This window comes from Macaca thibetana, chromosome 15 (genome assembly GCF_024542745.1).
Source record: "Macaca thibetana thibetana isolate TM-01 chromosome 15, ASM2454274v1, whole genome shotgun sequence".
NCBI lineage: Eukaryota > Metazoa > Chordata > Mammalia > Primates > Cercopithecidae > Macaca > Macaca thibetana.
In genome coordinates, this window is record NC_065592.1 from 77,784,627 (window position 1) to 77,802,336 (window position 17,710).

The 17,710-nt window shown below is 36.8% G+C and overlaps 1 protein-coding gene across 1 annotated transcript in view; it reads left to right on the forward strand.

Annotated features, from left to right (window-relative positions):
- LOC126937308 (histone-arginine methyltransferase CARM1-like) overlaps positions 1–17,710 on the forward strand; it is a 203,088-nt gene that overhangs the window by 46,344 nt on the left and 139,034 nt on the right. Inside the window, 1 exon segment of the mRNA XM_050760708.1 lies at positions 2,395–2,520. Coding sequence (XP_050616665.1) covers positions 2,395–2,520 — 126 coding nt within the window.

Here is a 17,710-nt window from a genome sequence, read left to right on the forward strand (position 1 = left end):
TTCTACTTCTAAACCATAGGAGGAACAGTTGGCAAAATACTAAAAATTCTAATTTCTTGAAAAACATTTCTTATGATTTCAAGATAACATACTTAGAAGAGCCCCAGCATCCCTTGTTCTGCATCTGCATCCATGGTTACTTCCCTGAAAGGCGGCACTGATGCCTTTGAGACACTGACTGGACTGTAATACCTAAACCTGTAATCATATTTGATGCCAGGAAAATGTTTTCAAAACATCTGTACTATTTAACCAGCCAAGACATTTTGTGACAAATATTTGTGAATGCTTTCATCAAGAGATACTCATTCACTTGAAGTAACAGATGAAAACATTTGAAAATATTTGGTCATCTTAACTCTGTGTATGTGAGTGTGTGTGCGTTGAATGTGTGTGCATGAAGGTGCATATGCTGATGTGTAACAGTAGAATTTTACATATAATTATGTCTTAAAGTTACACTTTCTGTATTTGATTTTATAAGAAAGAATGAAAGGCCATAAGAATCTATCTTGGCGGCCGGGGGCGGTGGCTCACGCCTGTAATCCCAGCACTTTGGGAGGCTGAGGCGGGTGGGTCACCTGAGGTCAGGAGTTTGAGACCAGCCTGGCCAACATGGAGAAACCCTGTCTCTACTAAAAATACAAAAAAATTAGCTGGGCGTAGTGGCGCATGCCTGTAATCCCAGCTACTTGGGAGACTGAGGCAGGAGAATCACTTGAACCTGGAAGGTGGAGGTTGTAGTGAGCCAAGATCATGCCACCACACTCCAGCCTGGGCAACAAGAGCAAAACTCTGTCTCAAAAAAAAAAAAAAAAAAAAAATCTGTCTTAAAAATGGATGAAACAATAATAATCCCTTATTATTTTAATAGTAGTTGAGAAATTATTTTACCTTTATTATTCAGTCTCCACCAAAGCCTATGAAATAAGCACCAATATTTTAATTTTACATGATTGATTAAAAAATATGACTCAGTGTGATTAGGTAATTGAAGTTCCTGTTGGCTTTCAAAGATAACAGTAAAACCCCAAGTTCATTGCTTTTTCCACCACACTACATCACACTGTGCTAAAGACCTGTGTAACCTGTAAAAGGAGGTTTAGCAAGTAAGTTCTCAACTATCTAAGCTCTGTCTTTATCATGATTTCATCAGCACATTGTGGTAGAAGGAACATGAGCTTTGGAGTCAAATACTGTTTAGTTTAGCCTAAAGCTACCTCCTTGTAAATTCAGCCTAAAGGTTTCTCTGGACATAGTGAACATAGTAACATAATGGGATGTGTGAACAGACTGTAATCTACTCTTGTACCAATCACCAAGCTTCAGCCAATCACAGGCAACCAACTATTCAGATAAGACCAAAGCCAAGCTCGAATCAATCCAGCTGTTGCTGCACCTCACTTCGTTCCTTTCTCTGTACATCACTTTGCTGTTTTCTGTCAGTAAATCCTCCCAGATCACATTGCAGAGTCACAGTGGCTCTGAACCTATTCTAGTTTGGGAGTTGTCTGATTCATGAAGGATTCTTTGCTTAATTAAACACTGTTGGATTTAATTTGTTTAAAGTTTTTCTTTTTTCTTTTTTTGAGATGGAGTCTCACTCTGTCGCCCAGGCTGGAGTGCAGTGACTCAGTCTTGGCTCACTGCATGCTCTGCCTTCTGGGTTCACGCCAGTCTCCTGCCTCAGCCTCCTGAGTAGCTGGGACTATGCGCCCGCCACCATGCCTGGCTAATTTTTTTGGTACTTTTTAGTAGAGACAGGGTTTCACCGTGTTAGCCAGGATGGTCTTGATCTCCTGACCTCGTGATCCGCCCGCCTCGGCCTCCCAAAGTGCTGGGATTACAGGCGTGAGCCACCGTGCCTGGCCTAAAGTTTTTCTTTTAACAACACCTAGGTTTGAATTCCAATTCTGCCACTTATTAACTGTGCATATTTGGGCCAAAACTTTCTGTCTTGCCTTCACTAGGAACCTTGGCAATGATAACACAATGGAGATTTGTTGTGATAGCTCTGGCAAATAACAGGTGATTGAGAATGTCTTCAAGACATTGACTTAACTCTCCTGGGATGCTGTCAGGAGGCACACAGTTGACTTGGGCACTGTAAGAATTGTGGGCAATGGGGCCCTGGACATAGAGGCAAGAGCCAATAAATAGGAGTCAGTGTTGAGCTCTGCTTTAATCCACATGCAGAGAATTGGTATTTGGCCATGATTAGATTCTTCTCATCTCTGATTCTCATATTCACATATGTCTAGGAGGCATTATATCAAGAAGACAGAAGTGGAACCTTGGGAACATGAGAGAAAAGTAGGAATGACACTTGTGAATACTTTTTACAAAGGCCAAAGTGAGTTTATCTAATCCCTTTTTTCTTTTTACTCTATATAGACGATGGTGTCTGTGTCTTTAAATGCTTACTCAACAGAGACACTGAATGTTGCTGTGTGGGGAAGGAGTCCATCTTGATTACTCTGGGGTACAGCAGTGCTTTGCTGAAGTTTGAGTCTCATGCTGGTAAGTTTTGTGCCTATCCAGACCCCCTGTCTTATTCAAAGAAGAATCTCCTGATTGGCTCACTTTCAGTGGTTACTGATTAGTTGGCTTTCAAAGCATGTTTCCTGATACAAGTCAATTCTCATGCATTGATGAAATGATTTTAAACTGGTCTTGGTACTTACTTGATACCATAGCTAGAGAACAATCAATCTTTTCCTAGAGTATGAGAATGTTTTTATTCTTAGCCCTCCTTTTGGTCTTCCTTCATCCAAAGCTGCAGGGGAGACCACCAAAGGTTGTCCAGATCTTCACCACTGTGGTCAATTCTCCTTGAAAATGAGGTTGTTTGCAGAAATGTGACTTTCAGTTTAAGTGTTGGTCAGAATGATTTCATCCTGTTTTTGTCTTTGAATCATTTATTGAGCATCTTTAGACTCTGGACAACAAAAATCAAACAACAGAGAAGTAAGTGAAAGTGTAACTAGAAGTATTTTAAGAAAGTACTGAACTACCCTCTGAAAGATTTCCAGTCTGATAAAGAAAATTAGAACCAACAATGCCTTGGGTTAACTTTGGATGATTGAGTGTCATTTCTTTAACTTAGATATAAGTTTTTCCATCTCACATATGGTGTTAATCCACATACAGTGTAAAATGCCAGCAGTGGTATGAATTCTTCTCTGGTTAGCTAAAATATCCAAAGCTCTTTTATTATTAACTACCTTGGGATAAAGAAGTTAAACTGATTTCTAAACTGAATCTGGAGTCAGCCAGAGTGAGGAACTTTCTTTATCATATATCTATCCATATATCTATCTCTCTATTTATCCATCAATCTACCTTATCTTTAATCATGAATTTCAGAGTGAATTTTAATAGCATATTTCACCTCCATATATTTCAACTTGCATATCATTAATTAGAATTCAAAATTTGTTGATGATTTTTATTTGTTTCTATTGAGGTTAAATTTCCAAACTGTCCATTGAAATACACAAATCTTAAGATGCTATCATTCCTGAAAATTACCTCATGCCCTTTCCCAGTCATTCCCCACTGCCATTCTGCCAGGGGTAATCATCACTGTTCTGATATTTTTCCCACCATAGAGTAGCTTTGTCTTTTCTAGAACTTCCTATAAATGAAATAATTCAGTATATACTCTCTTCATTAAGGTCACTCGGCATAGTGTTTTCAGGCTTGTCTATGTTGTTACAAGTATTAGTATTGTTCATTTTTATTGCTAAGTAATAGCCACAATTTGTTTATTCTCATTTTCATGGATATTGAGGCTGTTTCCAGGTTTTGGCTATTATGAATATGGCTGCTATAAATTTTCGCATTCCAATATACTTCTATACATAGTTTTTTTCATTTCTCTTGAGTCAAAAATCTAAGAGTAAAATTCCTGGGTCATAGAGTAAGCACATGATGAGTTTTATAGGAAATAGCCAGAATTTTCTTCCAAAGTGGTTTTAGCATTTTACACTCCCAGCAACAAATAATGAATGACAGTTCTGGTTGTTCCACATTCTTGCTAACATTTGATCTTTCATGAGATATGAGTTATATCTCATTACAGTTTCAATTTCCATTTTCCTGATGTCTAATGATGTTAAGTACTTTTTCATGTGCTTGTGAATTCAAATTGTTTTCCTGTTACTAATTGGTTGTGTGTCCATAGAGTAGTTGTTCTGTATATATCCAGGATACCAGGCTTGTATCAGATATGTAATTTATGGATGTTTTGTAGTTGCTTATTAATTTCCATAATGTTGTCTTATGTTGAGCAGAAGTTTTAAAATTTGAAGTTTAATTAATCATTCTTCTTCTTTGTTTATTGCTCTCTGTGTCCTAAGAGCCCTTTGCTACTTTCAATACTGAATGATTTATCCTCTATTTCCTTCTAGAAGTTTCATAGCTTTAGCTTTTATATTTTAGGTATGTAATTCATCTTAATTATTTTTCATATGGTATTAGGTATGAGGCCAAGAATTATTTTTAGTTCATATGGATATTCCACTATTCTAATAATGTTTATTGAAAAGACATTTTCAAGTCAAATGACCAAATAGAAGTCTTGAACACTTTATTCTGTTCCTTTGATTATCCTTATACCAATATCATATTGTCTGGATTACCTTTAAAGTAACTCTTGAGGTCTCATAGTCTATATCCTTCAACTTAATTCTTCTTTGTCATGATTGTTCTGGATCTTTTGGTCCTTTGCATTTCTGTATATATTTATAATTAAGTTGTCAATTTCTACAAAAATGCTTGATCCAATTATAATTGAGATTGATCAGTTTGGTGAGAATTGTACTTTTAACAATTTATTGAATATATTGAACAATTTATTGAATAGGCAAAAGAGAGCAATTGTCCTTGACAGTTTCCCAATTATACATAAAAGTCCAATATGCTACCATAAAGTATAATATTTGTTATATATTTTTGTGGATGATCTTTCTCAGATTCAGGAAATTCCCTTCTATCCTTAGTTTGCAGAAAATTTTATCATTGTTGGGCATTGGATTTTGTCAAACTTTTTAAAAACTATTGATATGAGGAGTAAGGAAAGGATCCAGTTTCAGCTTTCTACTTATGGCTAGCCAATTTTCCCAGCACCATTTATTAAATAGGGAATCCTTTCCCCATTTCTTGTTTCTCTCAGGTTTGTCAAAGATCAGATGGCTGTAGATGTGTGGTATTATTTCTGAGGACTCTGTTCTGTTCCATTGGTCTATATCTCTGTTTTGGTACCAGTACCATGCTGTTTGGTTACTGTAGCCTTGTAGTATAGTTTGAAGTCAGGTAGCGTGATGCCTCCAGCTTTGTTCTTTTGACTTAGGATTGTCTTGGAGATGCGGGCTCTTTTTTGGTTCCATATGAACTTTAAAGCAGTTTTTTCCAATTCTGTGAAGAAACTCATTGGTAGCATGATGGGGATGGCATTGAATCTATAAATTACCTTGGGCAGTATGGCCATTTTCACGATATTGATTCTTCCTATCCATGAGCATGGTATGTTCTTCCATTTGTTTGTGTCCTCTTTGATTTCACTGAGCAGTGGTTTGTAGTTCTCCTTGAAGAGGTCCTTTACATCCCTTGTAAGTTGGATCCCTAGGTATTTTATTCTCTTTGAAGCAATTGTGAATGGAAGTTCATTCCTGATTTGGCTCTCTGTTTGTCTGTTACTGGTGTATAAGAATGCTTGTGATTTTTGCACATTAATTTTGTATCCTGAGACTTTGCTGAAGTTTCTTATCAGCTTAAGGAGATTTTGAATTCAAGATGGATTAGAGACTTAAATGTTAGACCTAATACCATAAAAACCCTAGAAGAAAACCTAGGTAATACTATTCAGGACACAGGCATGGGCAAGGACTTCATGTCTATAACACCAAAAGCAATAGCAACAAAAGCCAAAATTGACAAATGGGATCTAATTAAACTAAAGAGCTTCTGCACAGCAAAAGAAACTACCATCAGAGTGAACAGGCAACCTACAGAATGGGAGAAAATTTTTGCAAAATCTACTCATCTGACAAAGGGCTAATATCCAGAACCTACAAAGAACTCTAACAAATTTACAAGAAAAAAACAAACAACCCCATCAAAAAGTGGGCAAAGGATATAAACAGACATTTCTCAAAAGAAAACATTCATACAGCCAACAGACACATGAAAAAATGCTCATCATCACTGGCCATCAGAGAAATGCAAATCAAAACCACAATGAGATACCATCTCACACCAGTTAGAATGGCAATCATTAAAAAGTCAGGAAACAACAGGTGCTAGAGAGGATGTGGAGAAATAGGAACACTTTTACACTGTTGGTGGGACTGTAAACTAGTTCAACCATTATGGAAAACCATATGGCGATTCCTCAAGGATCTAGAACTAGAAGTACCGTATGACCCAGCCATCCCATTACTGGGTATATACCCAAAGGATTATAAATCATGCTGCTATAAAGACACATGCACACGTATGTTTATTGCGGCACTATTCACAATTGCAAAGACTTAGAATCAACCCAAATGTCCATCAATGACAGACTGAATTAAGAAAATGTGGCACATATACACCATGGAATACTATGCAGCCATAAAAAAGGATGAGATTGTGTCCTTTGTAGGGACATGGATGCAGCTGGAAACCATCATTCTCAGCAAACTATCGCAAGAACAGAAAACCAAACACCGCATATTCTCACTCATAGGTGGGAACTGAACAATGAGATCACTTGGACTCGGGAAGGGGAACATCACACACCGGGGCCTATCATGGGGTGGGGGGCGGGGAGTGATTGCATTGGGAGTTATACCTGATGTAAATGACGAGTTGATGGGTGCTGACGAGTTGATGGCTGCAGCACAGCAACATGGCACAAGTATACATATGTAACAAACCTGCACGTTATGCACATGTACCCTAGAACTTAAAGTATATAAAAAAAAAAAACTATTGATATAATCATATTCTATAACTTTGGTTAATTTCTTTGAATGATGTGCTTTGTGTACAATTGATATTATTTGTCTGTTAAATGTTTGATAGAATTCACCTGTGAATTTATTGAAGCTTGAAATTTTATTCATGGTAATATTCATGGTAATTCTTTAATAGATATGGGGATTTTCAGATTTTCTTCTTGTTTCAATTTGATATTTTATATCCTTTCATGGAATTTTCCATTTCATCAGAGATGTCAGATTCATTGTTCATAATTTGCTTGTTATCCTTTTAATTTTGTAAGATTTGTAATAATTTCTACTATTTCTTTTCTGATGGTTGTTATTAATGTTTCCTCTCCCTTTTTTTGATCAGGTAGGGGTTTATCAGTTTTATTAGTTTTTCAACAAATCAAATTTGGCAGTATTAGTTTCTCTATAGTTTTTCTATATTTTTATTTCATTGATCTCTAGTCTTATTTTTATTATTTTCTTCATTCTGCATTCTTTGGGCTTACTTTGCTCTTTTGTTACAGCTTCTTATAGTGAAAACTTAGGTCACTAACTTCATTCTTTTATTTTTTTCTAATATAATTTCTTAAAACCATTAGGTTTCCACTAAGCATGGATTATCTATATAACCAAATTTTGGTATGTTGCATCATCATTATTATTCAGTTTAAAATATATGCTACTTTCTATTGTAATTACTTATTTGATCCCTGGGATAATGGGAAGTGGTTTAATTTCCATGTACTTGGGAATTTTTCATATATCTTTCAGTTATTGAAGCTGGACATTCTAAATGTTGTGCTGTCAAGTGTCTGGATTTTGTAACCTTCTTTTAAGGAAAATTGAGGTTTGCTCAGATAGACAGATTAGCTAGTATAGACCAGCTTGATTCTTCTGAGGCTTATTTTTAGCTTTGCTATGGCTAAGAAATCTTTATTCCGGGTCTAGTTTAGATATGCTACTAAAGTGTGACCAAACTGAGTTTTCTGATATATGTCTGAAGTGTTCAACAAGGTATTTTCACACTGACTGGTTGAAACTATAAACTTTCTCCATGTTGTATTATCTCTGGGAATTGTTCAGCTTAGAACAATTAGAGCTCCTTAAAGTTGTTCTTTTCCCATAGAGGTTTTTGTCCACTTGTGGAAACTTACGCTATACATGTGCTGCTTAGAATTTATCAAGCTAGAAACTCAAGGGGAGCCTTTTGCAGATATTTTGAGCTCCTTCTTGATATAACTTTCTGTTTGATAATCCACTGTGGAAATTCCAGCAGCAGCGTCAGCCTCCCTGAATGCCATTCTTTGTATTTTCAACTCAGCAAGACCACTTTGCTCTATTTTGCTTCCCATTCCCTACACTGAAGTCTGGATAGTGCCTCAAGGCAGAAAACCAACTTAATCATAGCACTGTCCTTATTGGTTTACCTTCTTTCAAGGATCACAGTTTGGCATGGACTGTTCTCCATTGTGTGACAACTATTGTTTCACGTATTTTGCTTAGTTTTCTTATGCCAATGGGTGGGAAGGTGTGGTAGCACTTAATTCATGATTATAAGCAGAGAAGTCCTCCATATTTCTTTGAAGAAAAAGAAATTCATACACTTAGAACCCTTTAGATTTGGATGAAAAGCCACACTCAATCAACACTTCCATTCCTCTGTATTCTCATTCTAACACACATCCTTGCCCATTCATGCAATTGAACAGAGTCAGAACCTTCTGCTCTCAAAGCCAGGCAAAACAGACTTCAACTCATAAAATATTTGCAAATGCTTCCTTCCCATCAATGATAGATCAGCCTTTTAGACTTCGATATTCCTATAATGTATGCAAATAACATGTTTCTATTATTTCAGGAACCTTCCTGTGATCTTAAAGTGTGTCTCCAAAATACTGACCACTGACACACAGGGCTACCATTACAGACCATATTAAAAAGCCAATCTTTTAATCAAGAATCGTGAAGAATCTGAGATTTTATCCTATTTGCAAGGTAACAAGTTACAATGTCACTGTTTCATGGATGCTGACAAAGGACATAGGAATCCTGGGTCAGAGATAAAAGGCTTTATTACTCAGAGAAAGAGCAGTAGCCAGAGGGTCAGCAAATTGTCAGTTCTGTGAGCCCCAGTTCCCACAGGCAGATGCAGAGGCCAGGTGGTTACCTGTGGATGCAGTCAGTTGCATTATAGGAGAGGATCACTGAGCTTGGTGAACCTGCTATTTTATAGCAAGAAGTAAGAAAGCCTGCCTTTATTCCAGAGGAAGATGTCACTTCATCCCTTGAGGTTGCTTGCTGCATACATAACTCTGAGAAATAGCCCAGGCAAAGAGAAAGTCTTGCATTCTTGGCATACTCAGCAAGATGGGTACGAACCCCAGTATGAGACCAATGGAGGAATGTCTCCCAATACTTTTGCTCCATGTGGAGGAGTGAAAAGATACTCCTATGTATAGACACACAAACACTGAAAGAATGTTAGTATAGGAAGCTTAATTCATAGATCCGATCAAACCAGACACTCGTACATGCACAAACAATCTTTGTAGGAAAAACAGACATGGATGAGGCAATTTAGAATTTCTTCTACAGCTAAGATAAAATGATATTTGTAGTATAAGATATTCCATAGTATACCTTTTCTTAATAATTCAACTGTGACAAGCCTCACATCTTGAAAAATTGTGCCCCCACCAACCTGGTTGTAGAGAAGCAGATGCTTCAGTCATTCAAGATATCCTGAAAACTATAGAGAAACAACACTGAATGAGCATAAATACCAACCTTAGGGCTGTTCACTTATCTAATGGACCAGATATCCATTAGATAAAAATAATTTAAGGAGGCTTGAAACAGAAATACAACCAGATATCCAGATAGCAATAAACCAGAAATAATTTAGAAACAGACTCAGTGAGAGCAAAATCACTCTGTCAGCAGAGTTAGATGCAACCCAGAAGCCAAGGAAGACAGGGATGGGCATTAGGGGTTTGTAAGTTATACTTCGTGGGCAGTACAGCTTGGTAAGCCCGGGTGGATCAGTCCATGTGGACATCTTGGTGAGTCCTTTATGTTAAAAATGAAAAAAAAAAAAAACACAAAACCAGTTTTTGAATACTGAGTTTTATCTGCAGCAATAAAACATATATGAAGGAATTCTGCCTTCACAACAACTGGCTCCCAGATAAAGAGAGCCATGTTGGCTTATATTTATAGGTCAAATATAATATCTTACAATCCTGATTGGAGTACATTTGGGTCAGTTTTAATAAAAACAAGAAATTCCTATCTTCAGTAATGAAAATCAGGATAAGCCTTAACTCAGGATGTGCCTTGGAAGGTCCCAGATGGCCCAGATCCCAGGTGGCAGTGGATCTTGATTGTCATTTGTCAGCCTGGGTGTTGACAGAAGGCTGTCTACTTATATCACTGCCTATCAGATACAATCGCTGAGTTTTCAAGATGTGTGCTGATTTCCTGGAATAAGAGTATATGGAGTTTGAAATGCAAGGCTTTTATTTTATATTTAGAAGTGAGTGAACAGCTGCCAAGTATCTGTAACTTGGGTAAGAAAAAATCCACCTTTACTGGGGAGTTGACCTGTATTGATAATTAGGAGGCACCACTAGGAAAGAAATGATCAAATATATAAATATGACAGTGTGAGGACTATTTCTTCCCTCTTTTCCTTCTTCAGAATTGTGACTCAGTGATTTCCAAGCCTGATTTAGTCATATGTCAGATAATCTCCAGTAATCTCAAATACTAGTATGAAATCCTAAAAATAAAATATATTTTAATTCATTGTATTTTGGAAGCAGTGGGAATGTTTAATGAGTGCCTTTCTTTTTCTTCTTTTTTTTTAAACAGAGTCTCCCTCTGTCACCCAGGCTTCAATGCAATGACACAGTCTCGGCTCAGTGCAACCTCTGCCTCCCAGGTTCAAGTGATTCTCATGCTTCAGTCTTCTGAGTAGCTGGGATTACAAGCACGCGCCACCACACCTGGCTAATTTTTGTATTTTTAGTAGAGATGGGGTTTTATCATGTAGTCCAGGCTGGTCTTGAACTCCTGATCTCAGGTGATCCACTTGCGTCGGCCTCCCAAAGTGCTGGGATTATAGGCGTGAGCCGCTGCACCTGGCAAAGTATCAAAAATTTTTAAGTTCTTTTTTTTTTAAGTTTATTTAATGGACTTATGGTAATACCTGTGAAACATTGACTATGTACTTACAAGATATCTGCAAGGTTAATTCCTGTTCATCTATCCATTCATCCATTCATTCAACAAATATTTATTGAGAGTCACTTATGTGCCAAGTACTTCTTTATGTGCTGAAGATAGAGCCCTGAATAAATAGAAGCTCTTACAATTACAAAGCTGAACATTTTAAGGAAGGGACACAGACAATAAACAAATAAATATATAGTGAGTTATGTGTGATAAGTGCAGAAAAGACAAACCAGAATAAGAAACAGAATGACTGGGGATTAAATGAATGTACTGTATATAGGTAATTTTGGAGGGAGGTAGCCTCATAATAAGATGACATCTGAGTAGAAAATTTCAATGGGGATGGGGAGAAGCCGTGTGCATCTGCGCTAAGGGTGGTCCAGACAGAGGGAGCAGAACTACAAAGTCCCTGAGGCAGGATGTGTTCAAAGGATGGAGGAGAAGGCAGGAGACAGGATCAGATTGCCAGAGGCCTGGTCAGGTGAGACACTGGGGACCATAATGAGGACTTTAGCTGTGTTCTGAGGGAGATAAGAAGCTTTGGAGAACTTGTAACAGGGGCTTGACAAGTCTGGGAATTATATCTTTTTATATACTTTTTAAAGGTATGCATTTATACCCTCTCTCATTGTAATTCTCATAGCAGACCCATGAGGTTGGTATATTTGATTATTCACATTTTTCAGCAAAGACACTAAGGCTCACAAATATTAAGGAAATTGCCTAGGTGACAAAAAATAAAATACAAGGCCCTTTCTCTTTCTATGTCCTCCAGACTTCCCCTTCACCTTTCATTGCATTGGCTGCTGCCATCTAACGTAGAAAACTCATGTCATTATATGGGATGATATCAAGAACATGGGAAAACCAACTTTTATCAACATTTCACTAACTGAAAAAACAAATAGAGACACTGGCAGACTTTATTCTGGGGATTTATGAGTCATGGAAGGTTTCTTCAGGAATTAGAAAAATTTTCAAACTTACAGAACAGTTACATAAACATAACAGAGAACTTATGAATACCCTTTAAATAGATTCATTAATGTATAATATTTTGTCACATTGGGTTTATCTCTTTCTCTGTATGAGTGTGTGCATATATATAATCACATAATTTTATTTCTGAACCTTTTGAGAGTAATTTGCATATGACACATTCCTTTACCCTTTGTATTTCATTGGGCATTGCTATGAATAAGAATATTCTCTTACATAACCACAGTAGAGTTATCAAATTTAGGAATTTAACATTTATACAGTATTTGTTTGATCTATAGCCCATAGTCCAATTTCATAAATGGTCCCAATTTATGCCTTTAAACCATATTTTCCCCTCTCCATTACTGGATCTGGCCCAGGATCAAGTCTTGCATTTAGTTGTCATGTTTCTTTAGTCTCCTTTAATTTGAAACAGTTCTTCAGCCTTTTCTTTCTTTTATGACATTGAGATATTCAAAGAATATGGACCAGTTATGTTATATTATTCCCCATTTGTGTTTCTTTTCTGGTTTCCTCATGAAAAGATTAGTTTACACATCCCCAGGCATAAAACTACCCAATTTCTATTGTGTCCTTCTCAGGATATCACATCGGGGAGCACCAAAGTCTATCTACCCCTCATTGGATTTGGTCACCAGGTCAGGGTTTTTTCCAGTTTCTCCACTGCAAAGTTACTCTTCTTTCCCTGTTAGCCATAACTCATAAGCAATCTGTGCAAAAGCACTTTGAGATCCCACAAATATCCTGTTCCTCATCATACAGCCTCTCACCTCAAATTTAGTATCCAATAGTTATCCATGGCTTTGGAAAGACAGTTGATCTTTTTCTGTGTTAGCCTTGTGTCCTGCAACCTTGCTAAGTCACTTCGTTCTTATAAGATTTTTTGGATAGGTTCCTAGAATTTTCTACATTAAGTGGTTATACCAGCTGTGATTAGAGACAGTTTTACTTTCTTCCTATCCTGTCTGTATATCTTGCCTTCCTTCTTCTTTTTTTTTTTTCGTTTTTCTTTTTTTGCCTTATTGCACCAGCTAGGACCTCTAGTACAATGTACAACGTTGTGTAGAGGAGAGTGAGCATCCTTGCCTCTTTCATGAACTCAGGAACATTTCGTTTTCCTCATGTTAGCTGTAGATTTTTAAAAAGATAGATGCCCTTTATTAAGCTGAGAAAGGTCCATTCTATTTCTAATTTGCTAAGAGTTTCTACTTTGAATGTATGCTTCATGAAATGCTTTTTCTGAATCTACAGAGATGATTATATCATTTTTATTTTAGTCTGTTAACATATTGATTTTTCAATGTTAAAACAACCTTGAATTTCTGAGTTAAACCTCATTGTCATGATGTATGACCCTTTTAATATATTGCTAGATTAACTTTGCTAGAATTTTATAAATAATTTGTGTGTCTGTGTTCATTTGGTATTGCTTTGTAGTTTTCTTAATGCCTTTGTGGGGCTTTGGTATCAGAGTAATATTGGCCTTATAAAATGAGTTGGGACATGCTCCCTAATCTTTGGGGAACTGTATAGAATTGGTGTCATTTCTTCAAATATCTCATGTTTTGTATTGATAATAGGTCTTGTCTTTTTATTTTCTTGATTAACCTAACAAGAGGCTTATCAACTTTATTGATCTTGTCAGTGAAACAGCTTTTGGCTTCATTCATTTTTCTCTATTTTGTCCATTTTCTATCTTAATTGATTCTTTCTCTCGTCTTTGTTATTTTCTTTCCTCTGATTACTTTGTTTCTCTGATTACACTTCTCCAACTTAAGCTTAGATTGTTAAATTCTTTCCTTTGTTGTATGGACTCCTTTAATGCTGGACATTTCTTTCTACCCTGTGCTCTAGCAACATCTCATAAATTTGGGTATGTTGTGGTTTCCTTCTATACAGTTCAATATATTTTCTAATTTTTATTGTTATTTGCTCTTTGAACTATGGATTTATTTTTTGATCCATGGATAATTTGGGCACATTTAATTTCCAATCATTTGGGAATTTTCCAGATATCTTTTTGTTATGATTTCTAGTTGAATTCTTTCATGATCTGGGAAAATGCTCTGTACGATATGAATGGTTTCACGTTTGTTGGAGTCTGTTTTATGGCCCACAATATGGTCCATGTTGGTGAATGTTCCATGCGCACTTAAAAAGAATGTATGTTTTGTTCTTGTTGGGTGGAGTTTTCTCTAAATATCAGTTGGGTCAAGTTGGTTGATCCCTAATCGTTCTTGGTCTACTTGTCCTATTAATTATTGAGGGGGGATAATTGGAATTGCAAACTATAAGTGTTTATGTTTTATGTCCCTTTCCTGTATCATAGATGATATTTCATTGAGTATATGTGAAGTTAGGCTTCAGACAATTACATAAGAAGGCAAAAAGTAAAGACTCCAAATTTCTACCGGCTGTTTTTCCATTTTTTTTCTAGCAGTTGTTTTTCAATTTTTTCTCTTATAGGGAAAACTCATACTTCACTTAAACCCAGCTGGAGCATGACTGCTCCATGCCTCTCTGCTCTCAGTATTTATTATAGACCATATTCTCTGGTCCCTGTTTCCTGCTGAGCATGTGCACAAAATATGCATTCTACTGAAAGATTTATGGGTAAAATAACATGATGTTTGGAATTTGCTTTAAAATGTACAGCCAAAAAAAAAAAACCCCCAAAGGCATGGCAGTACAGATGAATTAAGATGGCAAAATCTTAACAAATGTTAAATCTTGGGAATAGGATTCTCTATATCAATCTATCTATGTACATTTGAAATTTTTCATAATAAAAGTTGAAAAAATTCATAATGTTTGAAAAGTCCACAAAAACATGATTTAGGGTATGAGGAACTACAAAGGAACAATGTTACTCATCTACAAGTTGATTAATCCGCTGGCCATCTAAGGTGTATTGATCAAGAGTTTTGGAGCTGCCTTGAAATGCTCTCTTAACAATTACAGTAGCAATAGCAGGAGGATGGGGTGGCTTACTAATGGAACTTGAGAATCTTTATGGTTTGGAATTTGCTGCATTTGACTATTAGTTTCTGGGTGAAGTAGAACATAGTTATTTGTTATAGGACACACTGCGCTCAGCATTAACATTTGTATCCCCCTCTTTCTTCTTCAAAATGCTTTCAAATGTCTTAGTTCTCTTAGGAGCATGAAAGGAATATGTATTATTTAATAAGTTAACACAAAGGAAAATGTTCTGGCAGGGTGCAGTGGCTCACGCCTGTGATCCCAGCACTTTGAGAGGCCAAGATGGGAGAATTGCTTGAGGCTAGGGGTTTGAGACCAGCCTCGGCAACACAGGCAGACCTTGACTCGACAAAAAAAAAAAAAAAAAAAAAAAAAAAAAAAAAAAAAAAAAAATGAGCCGGGCATAGTGGTATTCCCCTGTTACATATATATGTATATCTGTATGTATTTGTGTATATATATGTATTCAATATGTGTATATATGTATACAGCAATATATATGTGTGTGTGTATATATACATATATATATACAGAGAGAGAGACAGAGAGAGAAACAGAGAGAGAGAGAGAGAGAGAGACAGAGAGAGACAGAGTCTCACTCTGTTGCCCAGGCTGGAGTGCAATAGTGTGATCTCATTTCACTGCAACCTCCACCTCCTAGGCGCAAGCGATTCTCCTGCCTCAGCCTCCAGAGTAGCTGGGATTATAGGCACCTGCCACCACACCTGGCTAATTTTTGTATACTTAGTAGAAACGGGGGTTTTACCATGTTGGCCAGGCTGATCTCGAACTCCTGACCTAAGTGATCCGCCCACCTCAGCCTCCCGAAGTGTTGGGATTACAGGCATGAGCCACTGTACCTGGACGGCAATATATTTTAAAATAAAAAAATATATATATGTCTTTTGATCTAACTTCTAGGAATTTAACCTAAATATATTCATAAATGAGGAAAATGAAATTTAAGAAACTATTAACATTAAATCATTATTCGTAATAGCAATATACTGAAAACAACAAACAAAACAAAACTGTTCATCTTCAGGCGATGGATGGTTTGGAATACCATACAGCTATTTTAAAATTTTTTACTTATGAAAAGAACTTCTAGTTCAATTGAAATCTTCTGTTCTTGGCTAAAATGAAAGCAAGTTTATTAAGAAAGTAAAGGAATAAAAAAATGTCTACTCCATAGGCAGAGCAGCGGCATGAGCTGCTTGACTGGGTATACTTATAGTTATTTCTTGACTACATGCTAAGTAGGGGGTGGATTATTCATGAGTTTTCTGGGAAAGGGGTGGATATTTCCTGGAACTGAGGGTCCTTCTCTTTTTTAGACTTGACTAGGGAACACTACTTATACTGTCCGTTACTCAGTTTAAGAATTATTTATTCAGTGTTTAGAACTCCCAGTCCTTCAGGTACTGTGCTGGGTGCTAAGGATGTAATATTTTATTTTATTGATTTTCTATTTTTTGAGCACTTTGTCGGCAGATAAGTGCCTCCCACAAACCTCTCAACTTCTCTTTGTAAGAGAAACCTCCCTGTGCTTCCCAGATAAGGTGATACCCCCAAACCAGTTTGATTCATGGACTCTCAGGAGATTATATTGCATCCTATGGACCCACTGACCATGTATGAAGAGGCGGTGTGCTATATTAAACCCACCTCAGGGAAGGAAACTCTTTATTAAGAATTTATTGATGAGACAATATGTTGTCAGTCCACTTATAGAATTTCCATATTGGGAAATTTCCATATTGTGCCCTCCAATATAACTTTTTACAACCCTCCCTACCTTCTAAAGATACACATACTTTGGCCTTCTTCACCTATTATGGCACCTGTGTTGACTGTGAAGGACTTGAGTATGCCACCCCTTTCTAGGGTAGACCATGGAGAAACAGGCAAGGGCTAATCTGTATGCTCAAGGACTATCATAGTCCACATGGCACCTTGTCCAAATTGGGAAGAAAAAACCAACCTTCCTTAAGACAGTTTTTTTCTTTCATCTGTCAGAAAGTTATCATGATATACTGATTTTGTTAGAAAAATGAATTCACTGCCATTTGCTAAAGAATTTATAATAAGTCCATGATGCTTTTGATTTAAAAAAAATCGTCCCAGGGTTGTGCAATGCACAGCCTGCACAACTGTACATGGCTGTCTTGTATACTTAAATTAAGTAAGGTCTGTATTTCATAAGGAAACTTATGGAAAACCTATAGGCTTTCCTGGGCATTCCATTAAGTGATCTGAGTTTGGAGCAGATCATTAAAAGAACAAGGAAGATCACAGAGTGACAGCAAGATCACCCTTATCTCATTTTCTCTTTGGTTAAGAGAAAACATCTTGTTCTTTCTAACAAGCAGCTGTTCCAGCTCAAACTCTGTTCTGGACCAGTCTTGGGGGTAGGAGGAGCAAAATCCAGGGAGGGATGGTTGAATGGGAGAAGGAAACAAAAGTGGAGGAGATTTCTGAGAGGTAACGTCAAGGAGGAAAAGAATTTTTTCCAT